This window comes from Cinclus cinclus, chromosome 16 (assembly GCF_963662255.1).
Source record: "Cinclus cinclus chromosome 16, bCinCin1.1, whole genome shotgun sequence".
Lineage (NCBI taxonomy): Eukaryota > Metazoa > Chordata > Aves > Passeriformes > Cinclidae > Cinclus > Cinclus cinclus.
The window spans coordinates 6,985,374-7,004,067 of record NC_085061.1 but is presented as its reverse complement, the minus strand read 5'-3'; the positions used below and the strand labels follow the sequence as shown (position 1 = coordinate 7,004,067).

At 42.3% G+C, this 18,694-nt stretch overlaps 2 protein-coding genes across 3 annotated transcripts; one reads left to right on the top strand and one right to left on the bottom strand.

Moving 5' to 3' along the window:
• The first annotated feature begins 1,384 nt into the window (after positions 1–1,384).
• EIF2AK1 (eukaryotic translation initiation factor 2 alpha kinase 1) lies at positions 1,385–14,827 on the top strand. Its single transcript, XM_062503399.1, is given in 16 exon segments — positions 1,385–1,847; positions 1,850–1,936; positions 2,376–2,534; positions 3,768–3,904; positions 4,596–4,627; positions 5,080–5,179; positions 5,849–5,929; positions 6,297–6,396; positions 8,025–8,079; positions 8,354–8,741; positions 9,854–9,965; positions 11,421–11,527; positions 13,238–13,370; positions 13,471–13,550; positions 13,919–14,152; positions 14,619–14,827. Coding segments are annotated over 16 exon segments (2,391 nt in total). The 3' UTR covers positions 14,742–14,827.
• Positions 14,828–15,067: 240 nt separating this feature from the next.
• On the bottom strand, positions 15,068–18,647 carry AIMP2 (aminoacyl tRNA synthetase complex interacting multifunctional protein 2). Of its 2 annotated transcripts, XM_062503609.1 has the most exons (4): positions 18,519–18,647; positions 16,770–16,976; positions 16,032–16,263; positions 15,068–15,550 (listed from the first exon to the last, which is right to left on the bottom strand). In XM_062503609.1, exons 1-4 carry the CDS (start codon positions 18,639–18,641, stop codon positions 15,165–15,167), a joined length of 948 nt encoding a protein of 315 aa, XP_062359593.1. In that variant the 5' UTR covers positions 18,642–18,647; the 3' UTR covers positions 15,068–15,164. The 2 variants fall into 2 exon arrangements, with proteins under 2 accessions (XP_062359593.1, XP_062359594.1); XM_062503610.1 differs by lacking the exon at positions 16,770–16,976 and having other exon boundaries at positions 18,519–18,641.
• Positions 18,648–18,694: the final 47 nt, after the last annotated feature.

Here is an 18,694-nt window from a genome sequence, read left to right as displayed (position 1 = left end):
GCTGGTTTTACTTTTCGTTACAAAATGAAAGGCAGCAGAGGAGAAAGCGATTAATGAGTTTACCCTTGGCGAGCAGGCGGCGGGGAGCGCTCGGCGCGGGGCAGCTCCGAGCTCCGCGTCCCGGGGCCGTTGGCCGTGGCGGGACCGAGCCCAGCGCCGCGAGCGCCTCGCTCCGGGCGGCCCCGTGTCCCCGACCCCGCTCACAACCGAACGCCCGCCCCGGTACCGCCAGCGCCAAGCCCGCAGCACTGACCCGGTTTTTTCCTCGCTCTGCCTTTCTGAGGAGCCCGCTTCCCGAAAGCGTTCTGACACCGGGAGTAATAGGCCGCTGGCAGGGGCAGGGACGGGCACCGCACGCAAACATGTCCGCGCTCAGCGCGGCAAGAGCCCAAACACACACAAAACAAAACCCACCCCGACATGCAGGCGAGGGGTACTGGGAAGCGGCCCTAAAGGAGCTCCTGCCTCGCCCTTCTTCCTCTAACCCGCACACCGCCCGGCCCTCAGCCCCCCGGCTCCCCGCCCGTGCCGTGCCGCCTCCGCCGCCCGGCCCCGTGCTGACCTGTCCGGGCCCGCGTCCCATCCCGGCCCGGGGGCAGGACCGCGGCGGCGGCGCCCAACGGCGACTCCGTGCCCATGGCAACGCGGGAGGGGAGGGCGGCGAGGCGAGCGCGGAGACCTCCGGGCGCGGGGCGGAAGGGCCACGGGAGCCGCCACCGCCGCGCCGAGCGGGAACAACGCGGGGCCAGGCGGGGCACGGCACCGATCCCGCCCCGGGACGTGGGGCTGGGGCGTCCCGGCCGCCCTCCCGCCTGCGCCGGGACGCGGGGAAGCCACGCCGAGTCCCCCACGCCGATAGCAGCAGAAGTAGGAGGAAGGAGATGCGGGCGCCGGCGGGACCCCGGCACGTAACCGAGAGGGCGGGAGCGGAGGCACCGCCGCGCCGGGAGGGGGCCGGTCCCGCCGGCCCAGGGGGTGGCGGCGGTGGCGGGGCTGGGTCCCTCCGCCGCGTGCTGGGGACGGCGCCCCGCCCCACCCGGGGGTCCCACCCCCTCCGGCTGCCCGCCAGCCGGGAGGGCAGCGGCCGAGCGCCCGGCCCGCGCCCCGGCGCGGTGGGCTGGGCTGGGCTGAGCCGGCTGCTCCCGCCGGTCGCTTTCCCTTCCCTTTCCCGGGCCGGCCCCTCCCCCCGGCCCATTGATTTCCAGGCGGGAGGCGCACGCGGTGCCGCTGGGCTGTACCGGGGCCGCCGCCGGGCCCGGCGCTGCACCCCCAGCCCCATTACCTGGCTCGGCCCCGCTTGACTCGGCGCTGCCGGGTCCCCCTCGCCGCAGCCCCCGCCTCAGCCCGGCCCGCTCCGCCTACTGTTACAGTCCGTCGGGGAACAATGACGTCCCTCCGCCGGCCTCTTGCATCCGGGGCCCGGCGCCGGCCGGGCAGGCGGGCGGGCGGGGGGAGGAGAGGAGGCGGCGGCGGCGGCGGGGGGAGCAGCGAGCGCCTCCGGGTCACACGGGGACCGGCACCGCCCCTGTGCCGCGGCCGGGAGCCGCTAGAGGGGGCTCGGCGACCCCCGGCCCGGGCGCGGGGCTCACGCGGGCTGCGGGCGGTGCCGGTCCCCGTGCGCAGGGGAGGGGACGCCACGCTCCCCGCCGCAGACCTTCGGTACGAACTCCCGCCCGCCCGTCCCCGCCTCCCGGGCCGAAGGTTCCTCTCTCGGGTTTATCCCTCCGGTTCATGTTTTATCGCTCCGCGCTCAAAGAGCGGCCATAAACGCTGGCCCGGCCCCCGGAGCCGCCCACGGAGGGCCGGGCGAGCCCCGCCGGCCGTGGCGGAGGGCGCCCGGCCGCCCGGCAGATGAGGGGCGGGAGGGCTGCGGCCCGGCGGGCGCCGGTGCCCGCCATCGAGTTCCCTGAGGAGAGCCCGGAACCGCGCTTTGACGGTAAGCGGGGCCGGGGGCAGCTCTGTGGGCGAGCGGATAAATCGCCCCTTTCTCCGGACTGGCAGGGAGGGAAGGAGGGTAGAACCGTCGCCTTCCTCTTCCCGTCCTTCCCCAGCGCTCTGAGGCAGCGGCGGCCGTGGGGGTGATGCAAGAGCGGGCAGGCCCTCAGCAGCGCCCTGCCCTGGGGCCGCCGTGCGAGCTCCCCCTGCCTCTGGCACGGGGCACCTCGGCATGCCCGGCTAGCTGCTTTCCGTGTGTACTTAAAAAAGTTAATTAGGTTCCTAATTCGCCTCTTAAGATGCTTGCTCAGGGGAAGCCCCGGTGCTGCCTCTGTGGGCCGGCGTTGTGTTGAAGCTCTGTGGCTGTACATTGTTTTGATGTTTAGGTAAATAGGTGTGTACTGTGACCTAAGTTTATTCGTCTGACTGTTCTCTTTCAGACTCAGATGTGCCGGCGGAGCTGCGAGTTGCAAACAGGTCTCAAAAATTTGTGAAGTTCACTTCGACAATCCAGAACCAGCTGCTGCTTGTGTCACTGCTGGAGCATCTCTGCCACATGTACACGCACAACCCCGTTCACTCCAGGGGTTTGTTCCGAAGTTAGTAAGAAGAGTTCATTCCTGTCTCTCAAGCAGCCTTACTGCATTATGTACCAGACCCTTCTGTGCAGAGTTACATTGCAATATCAATACAGAGCTGTAGGTTTCATTCCGCTGGGATAAGAATGATTCTGTGAAGAGAATGAATACCTTGTATCAACTAAATTGGCAATGACAACTTGTCTTATTTTTGAAAACAGTAAGAGAATATTGCTGTAGATGTGAGGATCAGACAGTTCTGTTCCAGCTAGATCGTGTGAGTTGCATCATGAGAAGGGTAGCAGGGTAAATTATATTACTGTTAAATGTGATCTAAAAATGGTGGTAAAAGAAGAATTTAATAAAATACTTATCAAGAAATAATTGCAGTAGCATCTTCACGTAATATTTCAAAATTATAGTCCGTGACAATCTGAGTAAATATCTTTACATGTTCTTTATTTTGCCATGAAGTGTCTTGATATCATTCAGGGAATTCACACTTTTTAAGTGTGAAGTGTTACTTTTAAAATATCTTCTTGCTCTATGGCTTACCATGGGTATTTTGTTCATTTAGGTGTATACTTAGCACATTTAAGAAAGCATATGCAAGGGTTTTGTCCTTACTTTACATGACTGTAGACAATAAAATCTAAGGTGCTTTTCATAGTTAAAATTTATGCCATTTATAGCATCGCAGTTGCACCCATCTTCAGCATTTATGAGGTTTTGTTTGCCACAGTTGTTTTACTCCATATGAGAAAGATTAGATGATGGAAGGGAGCAACTTCATTCTCTGTTATGAGTATATGCACAAGTGTGTGGGTTTGGATAGGAATTAGAAAATCTTGGCATTACCGCTTTTGATTAGAAATGCATCCTCATAGATGTGAACCTGCTTTGAATTTTTCTCTTCAGTGAACAAAATTAGTCCAAAAGTAAAATGTAAGTGAATGGGTAAATGTTTGTACAACCCATTTGCTGAGGTGGGGAAGAAGAGGACGTGCAGCTGTGACCCTGGAAGGCATGGCAAATAGTTGGATTATGTCAAGGGATTCCCATAGAGCAGCTCTAGTTTGGACTGAATTAGTTTTAATTGCTAAGAGTACAGATGGGAACAGAATTAGAGTAGGATGGATTGTTCAGTTTTTCAGACATCTTTCAAATAAGATTTCTTGTTTTAAAAAAATTATGTGTTCTTATTGGCTGGCTTTATTTAATGCTTTTCTGACCTTTCTCTGTTCCTTTGTGCAGTTCTTCGTCAGACTTTCACAAGAACAGGGTTACTCTCCCCTTTTATCTTTTGTGATGAATTTAGTACTTTAAGACTGCAGCACAACAGAGCCATTACTGAACTGATGAAAGCAGCAAATCAACAAATACTTAACGGGGTAAGCTTTGTTACATGTCTTTGGCAATCTCTGCAGTAAGGAGCTTTTGTTTAGGGGTTCTTTTAATATTGGATTGGGTATTTTTAATAATTATACAAAAAAGCTCCTTAGCTGTTTGGGATGGCATGCTCTGGTTCTATAGTTGCAATTCAGTTTTTGAAGCCATCAATATTTTGTACTTTATTAAATAGTAATATTAAAACAAGTTAACATGTTTATAAACAAAGGCAAGGTGTTGCAAGTATTGCTACAGCTTTTTTTGACAGACATCCATTTTCAACTTTAAACTCTTGGTTATGCTAACACTCATTTATGTTAGTGGAGGGAACAGTTTGTGTACTTCTACTTCAGGCTGAATCAGACCTGTTTGCTTATCTCACTGCTTGAACTAAGTTAGTTAGTTTTGTTTTAAGCACTTTTTAGAGCCCTCATTTTATCCTGTATGCCAGAAGAACTGTAAAAGGGCAGTAATCTCTCCAGCAGAGAGCTGTTAACAGATTACCAGTGGGATAATAATACTTTGATTTGGTGAAGCTCTCTGCAGCATGTGAATGGCTGTCAGTAATTTCATGTTCTTCCAAGAAGGAAGTTGCACTTTCTGTTTTGATGAAGCTGTCTGTGCCAGTGGCACAGCAGACAGGTTATTCTTTTTATATGGCATGTTTTTATGTTGGATTTTGTTCTTTCATAGGAACTTGATAACGGAGAGTCTCTTGCAATTGGGTATGTATTCAAAGAATGTGGTAATACTAAATTAACTCCTCCCTAAAGTTCAGTTCCACTCTAAATTTAATTAATATTGCATTTCATATTTTGGCTCTGAAACAAAGGAAAAAAATAAAGGATCCAAATTCTCAAAATTATGTGATAATTTGTTCTTCAATACAACTCTCACAGTCAGTGCCACTGTTCAAGAAAACAAGATTTATCAGGCATCAATGTAAAATAAATAATCTGAACACCCCTGTTAAAACACAGTGTGGTTTGTAGCACATATTCATGATCTTGCAGTCTGCTGGTTTTCAGTATTCACTGAAACTCAGGCTGGTACAGTATGGTAATATCAAAGTACTTTCTTCTTTTCGTAACATGAATAATATTTTTAGAATTTGTACAGCTGTATCTGAATTGTAAGTTGTAATTTAATTCAATGCAGCCTAACTTTTCTTGATTAGGGAAAAAGAAGTTCTCTTTGAAGCACAGACTTCACGATACTTGAATGAATTTGAAGAGATTGCAAGGCTAGGAAGAGGAGGATATGGCAAAGTATACAAGGTATTCTCTACCTCCCATATAAAACTACTCTGTTTATATCTAGCTTTTCGTTGGAATTTGGAGTTACTGTTTTAGCTGTCCTGCCAAATGTTTTTTGAATAGAAGAGGTGCAAATCTGTACCTTAGAAGATAGTTGGTGTTTCGTTTCAAAAGCTGCTCAGTTGTAATTAGTTTTGTTTGTCAGAAGCAGGATATATCAGATGTTTTACTTTGCATATTTTAACTCTTTTAAAGTGAATGAAAACTCCTTACTGGACATGTGAAGTATTATGATATATTGACTCTAAACAGCATCAAACCGATTGGTCTGCACGTCCCAATGCTTTAGCTGTGGCTGCTTTTAAAAAAATGAGTGTCAGTATGAATATCAGCTGTCCAAGCCAATGTTGAATTGTGTTAAGTACTTGTAGTGTATGGCCAGACCAAGGTTCCATGTGGAAATGGCAAGTGTGGTCTCACATATCTATTGATTTTTTTAAGCAGTTACCAGGACCTCTCAGTATCCCTGTATGACAGCAGGGGCCTGATCGTAGTTTTGTTCCCTGATACAGGTGACAATCCATAGAAATGGGGTGTAGAAATAAAATTTTAGAAAATAGTGTGTTTGAAAGGATTTAATTAATCCAAGTTTATTAACATCTAATTATCTTTTATTGCAATTGTTTTCAGGTCAGAAACAAGTTAGATGGTCAGTTCTATGCCATTAAAAAAATTAAAATTAAGAAGGCTACAAGAAGAGATTGCATGAAGGTATTCTTTCCTGTGTTTTGTCCCTGTTTTAACTCCTCTGCAGCTTATTCTGTTCTAATTTATTAATGTAGCTAATATAATTTTTATGCATTCTGAATTTCCAAAGGTTCGAGCCTACCAATACATAGCAGAAAAAAGTAAATGAGACACATTGAAGTCCATTAAAAGAACCATATCAATTACTTGAATTTGATCATCTCTGTAGTCATGAAAATCAATTTGTTTTAAAGCTTTCAATGTTTTTTCTGTTACTCTAAAAATTTCATCTGTTCTTTCTCTCAAAGAAACTTACTTTTTGTTACCTTTCATGTTTAATAAGCACTCAGAATAAAGGAGTATTACACTGTGGGTTTTTTGGTCTTTTTAGGTGCTCCGAGAAGTCAAAGTGCTGGCAGGTCTGCAGCATCCCAGTATTGTAGGCTATCACACTGCTTGGATGGAACAAGTTCAAACAGTACATCCAAAAGGAAAGTACAGTTCATAATTCTTGCTTGCATCTTACTGAACTGTTATTTTCAAGAGAATATTACTTCTCTGACAAAATGCCTATTTTTTTTTCTCTCCTTAAAAGAACTAAAAGAAAGGGAAATTACAGGTGATCACCAAGTCGTTCTGTGCACTCAATCCCTCCTTACCAAATAATTTATATCTCTTACTTAGTCATTAATTTGGAACTGTGGAAATATTAGCTTTACTTGTGGTAAGACATAAGGAGGGTTTTAAAGTTGTGTGAAGGTCGGTGAAATACAGTGAAAACCTTTTTAATGCAAGATGTAGTGAGTTGATGAGGAGAAGGATGAATGCTGAGGAATGAGCTGCCTCTGATACTGGGGGAAGGTGATAAATAGGACAAAAACCCCACAAATCTGCAACCATGTTTGTATGTTTATCTCTGAGTCTCAGAGATGTAGCAACACTAGAATAAGCATCCTAGTATGCTTCTCTTGGGATCTGGGAAAGATCTAAGAAAAACTGAAAGAACCTGGAAATACATTTAGTGATAATCCTTGTTTCCCCCCCCCAAACCTCTTTATTTTGCTTTCCAAGTTAGACTACTAAAATTGGATTAATTGTGTTTCAGAGTCCTGCACTGACAGAGCAATTGGGTTTTTTTGTGTATCAGCTACTGTCTGTAATGTTGGGAATTTATCTACTTTTGTGTTCATTTTACACCTTTTTCTTGGTTTTTCTCTTCAGGTTCTTTGTTCTTATCTCTTGGCACACTCTGTCCTTTAGTCCCTTTGTAACCCTATCTATTGGTCCCTTTCTAGTCCTTTCCTGAAATGCCTTTAGCAATTAAATCTTTTGATCCTCTCTTAGTGGGAGGTTTGGTTATGCTCTGTATAACTTTATTGCTTTCCAAGTCACTGACTTGATGCCCAGCTAGCCATAAGCACAAAAGAAAATACATAAATGCATAGGAAGTTGACAGTAGTGTAAAACAGGCAAAACTTTTTAACCAGTGATCCAGAGAATCTCGAGGGAAGCAGTTGTTTAATGCTGGGGGTCCTTCAAAGTATTTAATGGTGGTAATGGAAGTGCATAATGAAATCTATAGATAGCTTCTGTGACACTTAATGGTTTCTCTTGTCTTACAAGGTTGATGTTTTAAATTTGCTTGTGTGTTCTAAAACAGCTTTTTCATGTAAAAATGCAATTTTAATAACAATTATTTCCAAGATATCGAGTGTCTTCAAAACAGTGTGATGTGAAGGGGGTGGTGCCTTGTGGAGCTGCTTCTTTAACTGTGTGTCATTCTATGCATTGTAAACCCTTGATTTGAACAGGCTGATTTCTTAGATGAAGTCTAAGTAAATATCTAAGAAAGCCCAGTACAACCCTTCTAGTGTCTTTGTACAATTATATATGTTATATACATTTTTTTCATTCAAAGAGAAATGAAATGCATATTAGGGTAGCTTCTTAGTAGACTTAATAAGTCCCATTTGCAGCAGCAGAAACAGAGGTGATCTAGAGCTATTCACAGGTAACAAAGTTAAATTCAGTGAGGTGCTCTAGCTTAAATAGTATTTTTTAATAAATACACGGATACATTATTTGTTTTACGAAATACCATATTTGTCTTTGCATCCAACAGGTAAAACAATAATGGAGTTGCAGCCATTATTTTTGGAGCAAGAAAGTAGCAAGTAAGTATTACTAATCTCAACTTTACCTTCAGCTGTGTATCTGAGACATTGCTGTTTGGGACAGCTGTCCAAAATCCCTGCTGGTAGAAAGTATTAAATCAACTGGAGCCTGCACTGACAGTTATGTAATCCTGGAGTTTTATGTGGGGAAGCAGCTGAACTCTCTTGGGAGTGCTGTTTGCAGCTGGGGAGAAAAAAATCAGTATGGTGCATCACAAATAGATGGTATAAAACTGCATACTTATTTGGATTTCTCTCCCTTTGTTATTTTCAGTGATCACTGTCACATCCAGAGTGTGGGAAGTGGTAGTTCAATTATCTTTGCTGACCTTACCTCACAAGAAGAGAAGTCCTGTGACAGTACCAGTCTTAAAAATGTGCGTAGAGAATCAGTGCAGAATATGGATGTAAGGAATGACTTTACAAACAGCAATAGCAAAGAGTCTGTGAAACCAGATAAATGTGAATTATCCACAGAACTACAAGAAGGCTTTGTAAATAATGTTAACAGTTTATCAACTGGTGTGGACAATCATTCAACCCAGGGACTTCATTCCAGTCTGGATCAAGATGCTAGGACTGAAAGCGAGTCCGGCTCTGAAAGCAAGTCCTGCTCTGAAGGATGCTCCAAAAATGAGGTAGCACTCTGTGGAGAGTTTGAGGTAAATACAGTTCTCTTTAAGTATCCTTATCTGCTGTCTAATTTTGTGATGTTTTTAAAGTAGTTCAGTAGACAGTGAAAATGAATTATTTATAACAATAAATTTAAAAGAATGGAATGATTGCAAGTAGAGCCAAAAAAGTTCAGACAATTTTTACTTAAGTGGGTAACATCATTATGAGGAAGCTGATCAGAGGAGCTGGCGAAGCTCAGCATCTATGAGGAACTTTCCATGTGTTAGGCATTTTGAGTCCTTTCAAAGTACCTGCATGAATAAAAAAATGCTACTGCTGCATTAAACAGCCCCATCAAAACTGAAAATCTTTAGCTTCATTAATGAAAGCTAAAGCAGCTGTTAATGATGAAAGTATCTTGGTATGTCATTTGGTGCCCATGCAGTGTAGGAGTACATGGGAAAGAGATAAAAGCAGATTCAGGCAGGGAATCACTTGTGCTTCTAACATGTTGTTGTCACTTATACAATACCACTGATATGTTTTGTATAACACAGCCAGCTCTGGAATGCTTCAAGCTTTTGCTATCACTTGGAGTTCCCTCTTGCAAAAAAGCCAGTTTTAAAGGTCTGAGTTGTCCAGGTTATCAGATGAACTGGTCCATTACCAGAAACTGAGATACATATTCATATGTAACATGGGTTATATTGTTATAAATCAAACAGTTGGACTCAAAGGTCTTTTCCAACATAAACAATTCTGTGATTGCATAAAATTCCATATCAAGAAGTTGATTTTTTTTTCTGCTATTTTATATTGATTAAGATGGAATAAACCTCTGTTCAGTATTTCTAGAAGGTTTCAAACTCTAATTTGAATATTAAAGACTCATTTGGCAGTTTTGTTAGCATTTATCATATAACAATTGTTAAAATTTGAGAAACAAGCAAAAGACTCTCCAAAATTAGATTGCATTGTTGCATCTGCTTTTTGAGTGCTGTAGATTACTAATACTATACTTGATGTCCTTTTGGTACCTGTTTTTGGAGGGATTTTTTGTTCAATAAATTTTGGGTTTATTTGCTTTAAAGAAAATAACTAAGGAAATACTGTTTTCATGTTACAATGGCAAAATTATGGACCATTATTTTTCTGTTAGGTGGAGTATCATTTGATGCTTCATATACAAATGCAGTTGTGTGAAACATCCTTGTGGGATTGGATTGCTGACCGTAACAGAAGATGCAACAAGAGATCAGAGGACACTTCTAGTAAGATTTATCACTGTCTTATTCAAGCAATTTTTTTTAATATATAATTTGAAGTGCAGTTATCTAATTTTGTTTTACTTCAGCAGCTTATACAGATCTTCATTAAAATCTTTATTAACTTCATCAAATAGCAGCTTGTATTGAATTTTTGTATGACAGATGCTGGTAAAAGAATTGAAATCCCTGAGTTTTAGAAGGCTCTTCAAAAAAGAATGACTGAATACCTGAGGCATAGTTGTTACCAGGGGAGATCAGTGTCTGGGCAATACTCCTTACTTGGAACAGAGTTTTTTATTGACAGAATCTGCTCCTTCTCAGAAAGCTGGTTAAAGACTAATTTATCTGCTGCAGAAAATACAAGTGTATAATTTGATCCAGACGGGTTAATTTGTAATAGATTAAAGAATGTAACATTGACTTTTTCTGAGTGATCAGGGGGTTCTCATGCCCTCCTACCAAGCAGTCATCAGTAACTGCTGACATTTAGAAGAACAAATCCAATGCTCTTAAAGCAGTAGAGACACGTTCCATTCTCTGGGGTGGTTGTATAAAAACAGCATATGCACATCAGGTTGTAAAATAAAATGTGTGATTAATGTTTTATCTTGGTTTTAATCACTGTTAAGGTAAACCTGTTCTCTTCATTCACAGAGACAGGTTTACCAGCAAACTGTCAGCTGACTTCCACTAATCTCTTCTGTAGTCATAATCTTTTAGCTTTCATGAGCTAAAAGATGATGTTCCTGGTGAGGAAATGACAGAATTACAATGGCATTTGAGCTTGCTAAATGCTGGTTTCACACATTTTTATGGAAAAGGTGAATGTTGTTATAGATTAGACATGAAGAAATAGAAATCCAAATGTGAGTAAATGATGAGTGTTCAAAAAGCCACATTAAATATGGGTCATTAGAGCAGGGAGACTATGTAGTTTAATCAAATAGTAATGTAAAAAATGGTCAAAAACAAAGAGGTGCTAAGTTTATTTAGGACAGCTACAGCCAGAGGAGAGTGAGGAACTTCAGAGGGTAGCAGAGCAGCAGAAGGATTAGGAACAAAACAAGAAGAGTGCAAAGCAATACAGACAGCATGTCACTACATAAATTAGTATGATTTTATCTGGAAATGTATTTTTCGTGCTAGGTCAGGACTTAAATGAAAGAGTTTGTTAAATTCATAATCAAAATAACTATCTGATGGGGTTTGGAAGAATCTTTTCAGAAGGACATATGTTCATGTTCCCTGAACGTTCCTTTTTGGAATTTTGATGTTAGTGACTTTTTGCTGATTCAGAAATAGTATCTTGAGAGAAGCATGGCAAAATCCATAGTTAAAATATGCTCATTCTGTTAAAAATTTGTTCCACAGCATAAATAAACAGAATTCAACAAGACATACCACCATAATCTTACATAGCTCAGTAAAACTAGCTGAAATAATTGAAATTGTTTTAAGGTCCATACCATCTCGTGGATGTTCGCTGGACAATGAAGATTTTCCAGGAGGTAGTAGAAGGCGTTTGCTATATCCACAGCATGGGAGTGATGCATCGAGACATTAAAGTAAGTTCATCAAATTATTACTTGAGGTTGAAGAAAACAAAGACAATTTACATTATGAGAGAATGAAAGCAACTTCACAGTTGCATTAGAGATGACCTGGACTCTTAAGAATTTCTATATGAATAGCTGTGAGTTGTTACATATGAAAAACTCATAATCTCCTCTATAGCAGTGCCATACTTTCTTTCTATCAGCATAGTATTCAGTTACACCGACTTACAAGTGGATTTTAAGCTCTGGAGGTGTTTTCTCCTTTGAAACCATTTTTCAGTCAGGAAACAGCCATGGTCAAATTGGTTTTCTTTTGTCTCAGTCTTTCCTTTACCAGGGTAGGAACTTAATTACCTAAAAAATTATTATTTTAGGTAATTACAAAAATAAGCAAAGTCCTTTGACTACACTTCACTTTGCTAACTGCATACAGTTAGCTTTTGAAAATATGTTTTAGTTGTTTGCTTACTGATAGACCTGAATAGCAAGGAAGTGAATGTGTGTTTTCCTACTTTGCTTCCTATTCAGGTTTTCTGCATCTGATACAGCAGCTATATGAAGAACTCATGATTATTAAAACTTCACATGTGGAAGCTTGGAACTACTTGAAATCTCACAGTCTTCACTTTGGATTAATTTTAATTTTTCTGTCAACCGTTTCAGGGTGAACAGTTTTTCAGTTTGCCTTCCCATTTAGCATCATCATGGCCTTATTGTCCAAATTCTGGTAGTTATATAAAGAATTCCAGAATTCCACAGAGTTACTGCAAACCTGGTTTTGAGCCAGTTCTCATGGCTTTCACCATATATTCTTCTAATGGTGATTTTGCTGATACCTAGCAGAGACTGTAATTTCTGGGATAATATTCTAAGAAAGTCTTTCAGCATGTGAATTTCTGAGAACAGAAGCCCAGTGTGTGGGTGTCCTGGATATGTTTTTACTTCAGTGAATATGAGAAGCCTAGCAACTTGTTCCACAGTGCTGCACCTTTTAGTTTGATCTGCATTGAATAAAGGCAAAGAATGGAGATTGCCCATTTCTTGTTAAACTATTCAGATCTCCTTTATTCACTAATAAAAGACCAACTATTTCCTTTGTGCCAGCTGAGCAAGTTGGGGGATTTTTCTAGATACATAATGCTTGCATTTCTCCCTCTTAGTAATCCTAAAACCAAAGTCTAGGGATAAAAACTGTTTCAGTTTTCTGAGTCAGAGCTCTCAAATCTGTCATAATTTGTTGTTTTTTTTTTTTTTCTTCATAGCAGCTTCCCAGAACCAAGTAGCATATTGAAGCTGCTTATCATACAGAAAAGTGTATTTTGGTTGGTATTATGTCTAGCCCAATGATATTTAGTTATCCTTCCTGCTGCATCAGTTGGCCAACTCTACTGTCCACTCTTGCCTGTTCCTGTTTACTGTTCTGCAAATTTCCCACTTTGTTGGAGAAATACAAAAGTACTTCATCTTTTCACCAAATATTGGGGTTTTTCTGTTTTGCTTTTCTATCTTTTTTTTTAGATCCTTCTTTTAGGTATGTGATCTTTTAGTCCAAATCGTTTTGCTAACACATACTTTGGTATCAGCAATGACTTTTTTCACTCCCACTACTAAAAAATGTTAAATAATCATACCTGTGAAACACTGGATTTTATAGACTTCAAAACATCTGAAAGGCCTTCTTTATATAGACATATTTTAAAATTGTATTCTCATTTTCAGCCTAGAAATATCTTTCTACATGGGTCAGATCATCAGGTAAAAATAGGTGACTTTGGATTAGCCTGCAGAGACCTTCTTTGGGATGATGCAGACCAGCTTCAGACAGAACGGAAAAATGGTAAGAGAAGAAAGTGTAATGGGTTTCAGTGTTTAAGTTTCTATGGTACTAAAAGCATTAAAATGTTACTTGTAAGGGTTAACAACACTTGCTAATTCTCAATTGCCTTTCAAAGGACTGACACATACTTCAGGAGTGGGGACCTGCCTCTATGCCTCACCAGAACAATTGCAGGGATCTAACTATGATTTCAAGGTAAAGAACTGTTTTGTTTCTTCTCTTCTCTATTAACATGATAGATAGTAGAAATAAATCAGGCCTATTGGTTCAGTAGGCAGTTACATATTTGGTAAAGACAAATATTCCTCCTACTGTCACTCCTAGTGTTTTTGTTAAAATGTGGATTTCAACTTTGCCTTCTTGTTTGCTATTAAAGCAAAACTTATTTTTTAATACATTGGAAACATATATAGATTTGAATTTGTGTTATTAGTAGCGTTATGATACTCTTCATATCATCATGAAACTTCATTGTGAAACTTCTTCATATAATGATGAGAAAAAGAAGCCCACTAAGTTAAAACAGCAGTTATCCCAGAACTTTCTCTTCGCCCCATTAACAGTCAGACATGTACAGCCTGGGTGTTATCCTGCTAGAACTCTTCCAACCATTTGGAACAGAAATGGAAAGAACAAAAGTTCTTACACATTTAAGGACTGGCCAAATTCCTCACACTTTCTCCAAGAAATGGCCTGTTCAGGCCAAGTATGTGAAACTCCTCAGCAGTCCAAGAGCTGCAGAACGTCCAACAGCGGCTCAGCTTCGGGACAGTGAACTCTTCCATACCACAGACCAGGTAAGATGTGCCAGTAACCCCAGCCCTTACAGCCTAAAGGAACACAGAAACAAAATGCCCTCTTGTCTCCCTGCCTGCATTACATTTGTTTGGCTTTCAGCTTCATCACACGTTCCTCTTAAGACTTTTTCTGATTACAGTATTTAGGCCACTCTATTATTTCTGGTGTCCTTGCAATGAGATTGCTGGTCATTAACTTTAGGCAACTTTCTGAAGACTCTACAGTTGAGAGGTATTTTCATAGGTCAGAAAAGCTTTCAAAGCTTTTCAGCACAGCTGCAGATTCTTCTAATCATTTTTCCTTCCCATGCCCCACTGCTTTGTGGATTAAGTTGTAGTATCAAGAATGTAGAATAGCTGAGTGCTGCTGCATTGTCTGTAGTAGACTGCAAACACAATTAGAGTAGGTCAGTAAGGCTTTATCCTTGCTTAGCTATAAATGAAGTAAACTGGCTCTCATTTTCAGGTTATTTCTAACCTCCAACAGAAGGTGCGACAGCAAGAAGAAGAAATAGAGAAGCTGAGGGAGACAATAAGACTGCTTTCTGAAGAGCAAGATGAACAAACAAGAGTAGGCTCTCCTGTTTAAGTACAGGAAGAACTAACCTTGTTAGTTCTTACTAAGATTGTGTGTTAAATTGTATAAAATGTTTCTTTTTTTACATAAAATATTTGAATGCATTTTCATTTGGCTGTCTGTTCTTTTTAAAAGGTGCTTATCCTTTTGCCTTGATCAAAGGCTACTAAGAAAGGAATTATGTTGCAGTGGAAAAATTAAAAGCGCAGCTTGTATTTACATAGGATTAATTTACATACCTTAGCCATTGAACAAACGTGTTACGCAAGAGTTATAAAAAAGGAAAGTCACACCCAAAAGGCAGCTGTAACGCTTTTATTATTTTAGATTCTGTCCAACTGTAATACCTAAAATACATCTCAGAAAGGACTGAAACATTACAGCAGGCATGAGGTGGAGGAAGATTAAAACAACATCACCATGAAGGGAACAGGCTCACTTGAGTAGCTTCATGACAGAGCTGAAAGGTGCCAGATTCTCACAGGACTTCATCCACTTGTGCACGTTGGCCGGGACGGTGTTGGCAGTGCCCGTCTGCTGCAGCGCGCACCATGCCACCACATCGGCCACCGTCAGTTCATTGCCCACCAGCCACGAGCTCTTGCCCAGGGCAGCGTTCATGGAGCGCAGCACTGCTCCTCTCTCCTTGCTGCTGCCTTCTTTCAGCTGGAAGATGGCTGTGTCCACCCAGCTATCGATCAGAGTTGAGGTGACTGCAGTGTACTTCTGCCCAAACAGGGAAAAAAGAAATCGAGCGATGTTCCCCTCTCCTTCTATAGGACACATAGTTTGAACGCTAAACTTCATCTGGGGTTTGGGAACTGAAATTAACAGAAGGAAAAAAAAAGTGAACACAACATAGTAAAGAACTAGAATGGTAATTCCATAGTGTACATTTGTGATGCCAGCACCACTGATAATATTAGCCTGATAAAGAGTTTTCACTCTTTTGGGATAAAGAGATCACTTTTGGAAAAATTCAGCCAAATCTCCCCCCTAATTTCTCTTCTAGCTACCTTATTTGTAGAAACTGAAATTTATTTTTATTTTTAAAAAAATCCCGAGAGTGCAAACAAGCCTGTCAATGCCACACATATTTTAACAGCAGTAACTATAAATGAAAATCTTCCTCTTCTGGCCCAGCATGGTTCACAGCTATGAAAGGACAAAAATGTTTCCTGCTTCTTCATATCCACCATATGTCAGCACAGGGACACCAAAGCATCTGTGTGCAAGGGTTTATAGCACAAGTTTCATTTTCTCATCTATTGTAAAATACTGATCTGCAAATTTCATTCTTACCATCTTTCCAAATCAGAGTAAAGCCCAACTGATACTCATGACGTGGCTGCTTCTTAGTCTGCACTCCAAAGCATTTCAAGAGTTTTTCTGGCACACCTTTTACTGATGAATGTGTGTGAACAGCTGATAGTATTTTGTACCGTTCACAAAGCAGACTGTGTATCACTAACAGAGACAGTGGAGGTAGAGAAGGATTTGCATTGATGACAACATCTTTCAGGGCACCATAATCCTGAATGGAAAGTAAAACATTCAGTAAGTCACATTCCAGATCACACTCGTAACTATTACTTTTGCTTGACACCAAAATGTACATAGTCATGCATGTGTATATGTGAAATTCTAATGATATTCAAGTAAGTAAGTTCAAGCTTGGACATTTAAAACCTGTGTAGACCTTTAAGCATCTTCCTTCCTTGACATGTAATTCAAGGACATGACTCGGGCAAATTCTACTCCAAGATAAAGCCCATGTTAAAGTTTCCAGTTTAGTACCAAACAAGAAACCAACTGTTAAAATTTTAAAATGTAACTATTCTTGCTTGAAATTACATCCAAATTAGGATATATAGAACTAGTATTTATAAATGTTTGTATCTATAATCTGGATGGCCAAAATGAAATGGTAGAGGTTGTATGTTGAGTTCTGAGCGTCCCAGGTTTTAATGCCCCCCTTCCAACCCTGCAAACTGAATGTTCAGAAAGCACCTACCAATGTAACTACTCAACTAAACTCACCTTTCCAAGCATCAGATCTAAATCTGCTCCATTTTTTGTCAGAGGAGAAAATTCATCAGTTTGAATGATATTTGTTACATCAAAGTCAGCATCTGGGGTTTGTATCATCTTGGAGAGCCCATCCACAGCACTCTTCAGTTCATACAAACGCTTCAGAATCTCTTCCTGGCGGGATTCAAGTGCTTGAAGTGATGGGTCAACCTCTTCCTAAAGGAGAGGAAAAAACAAGGAAAAAACACATAAACGTTCACTCAGCTCAATATCAAAATAGTCCACAGCTTACTTAGCATTAAGTTTTGAAAGACTAAACACCTTCAAATATTCAAATTTACAAATTCATTGTAAATATTGTGGCCATATGATGGGCGTACTTAATCAATTCCTGAAATCTTCCTGCTTAATAGACTTTTTAAACTGTTAGTTACAGCAGACTTTGTAACAGTCAAAATCAGACAAAGACTTGGCAGTGAAGTGCTGAACAATGACTGAAAATTCAAAGGCAGCTTGTTGGGTTCTTTTCAGCCCAGAAGGGCAAAGTTAGTTAAGCTTCTGCTACAGCAGCCAAAGAAAGAAACTTTTTGACAGATCAGGTAGCTAATAAAAGTAAAAAGCTCTGCAGATGCAGATGGGTAGTATATTGTGTGGATTTAGTATTTGTTTCAGAGAATATAAATTATAGCATAAAAAAAGACCACGCACTTTGTCACATGTTTATACCAATGTAGCTTTTTATCTTAATTACCTCACAAGCATCTCACCTTACATCTTTCATCTTATAAAAGATGAAAAATATATTCCTGTGGGAGGTTTTAAGTCTACGAGCTTAAAATAATGTTAAGGAAAATCTTAAATAAAAGTAGCCTATTTCTAAACATCCTGAATAAGGATTAACAAAACCCAAGCTATCATGAATGAAGAGATAAACAAGGTATCCAAGTAAAATTTTTATATCCAATTAACATCATATTTTCAAAGACATTACAAGGGAAGACCTCTTAAGTGGTCTCCCCATTATTTAGGTAGCACACAATTCCATACTTTGCAACGGGAAGACATTTCGTTAACATTCCTGCTAAGTTCTGCCCCAAAGTTACTCCTACAAAGCATCTCCACCATCAGCCTGGGTGAGGGCACAGCAAATCCGTGAGGGCATCAAGCTATAACTGGCCACAAGCGGCCTGTGAGAATTCTATTAATTCCTGGCACTGGAAAGAGGCTTCTCAACGCGACTTATGTAACACAGTATTTGGCATTTTTGTCTTATTTAAGGCAAAAGGAACTGAGACTGGAAATAGAGGGCGTGTAGCCGGCTAAAACCCGGGCTGAGCCAGCAGAGCGATGATGCAGCAGGACGGAACGAGGCCTGGTCACACTATCACAGGGCCGGCGGGGAGCTCGGCACGGCCATTCAAACGCAAAGACCGCGAGGACACACGCGAGAGCCCAGAAAAGCAAACATGAGAACTACTAAAGGCTTTAAAAACATTACAGAGAAATTCCTGAAAACCCTGGTTTTATTTAACCCTCGCCGCTTACGGCGAGGCGGAGCCAGGGGCCCTCCTGCGGGCTGAGGCGGTGGGACTCGGCCCCCTGAGCTCTCCGGCAACGAAGGCTCCTCCCGGTCCCTCGCAGGGGCCGAGGCTTCCACCAGAGGGAATACCGGCCCAGAGGCCGCATGCCTGATCCCGCCAGGGCGAGCACCGCGGGCCGCAGCCCAAGTCGGTCCTTCCACCCACCCCTCGCTCCTACCTGCGGCGGCGCGGCGGTGCCGGGGGCGCGGTGCAGGTTGGGCAGGGGGTACATGCAGGTGGGCAGGTGCTCCGCCAGCACCCCCGCGCTGTGCACCGGCCGCACCTTGTACATCGCGGGCATGGCGGCTCCCGCTCCGCCGCCGCCGGCCCGCCCACCCCCGCGCCCATTGGCGG

Bases quoted from the DNA above. Each gene is read 5' to 3' on its own strand.
- AIMP2 (XM_062503609.1), bottom strand. From the start codon at position 18,641: ATGCCCGCGATGTACAAGGTGCGGCCGGTGCACAGCGCGGGGGTGCTG. The intron at 16,264-16,769 runs GTGAGTTTAGTT...CTTTCCATTCAG, and splicing joins TAGATCTGATGCTTGGAAAG to GATTATGGTGCCCTGAAAGA. The intron at 15,551-16,031 runs GTAAGAATGAAA...TGTTAATTTCAG, and splicing joins TACTCTGATTTGGAAAGATG to TTCCCAAACCCCAGATGAAG.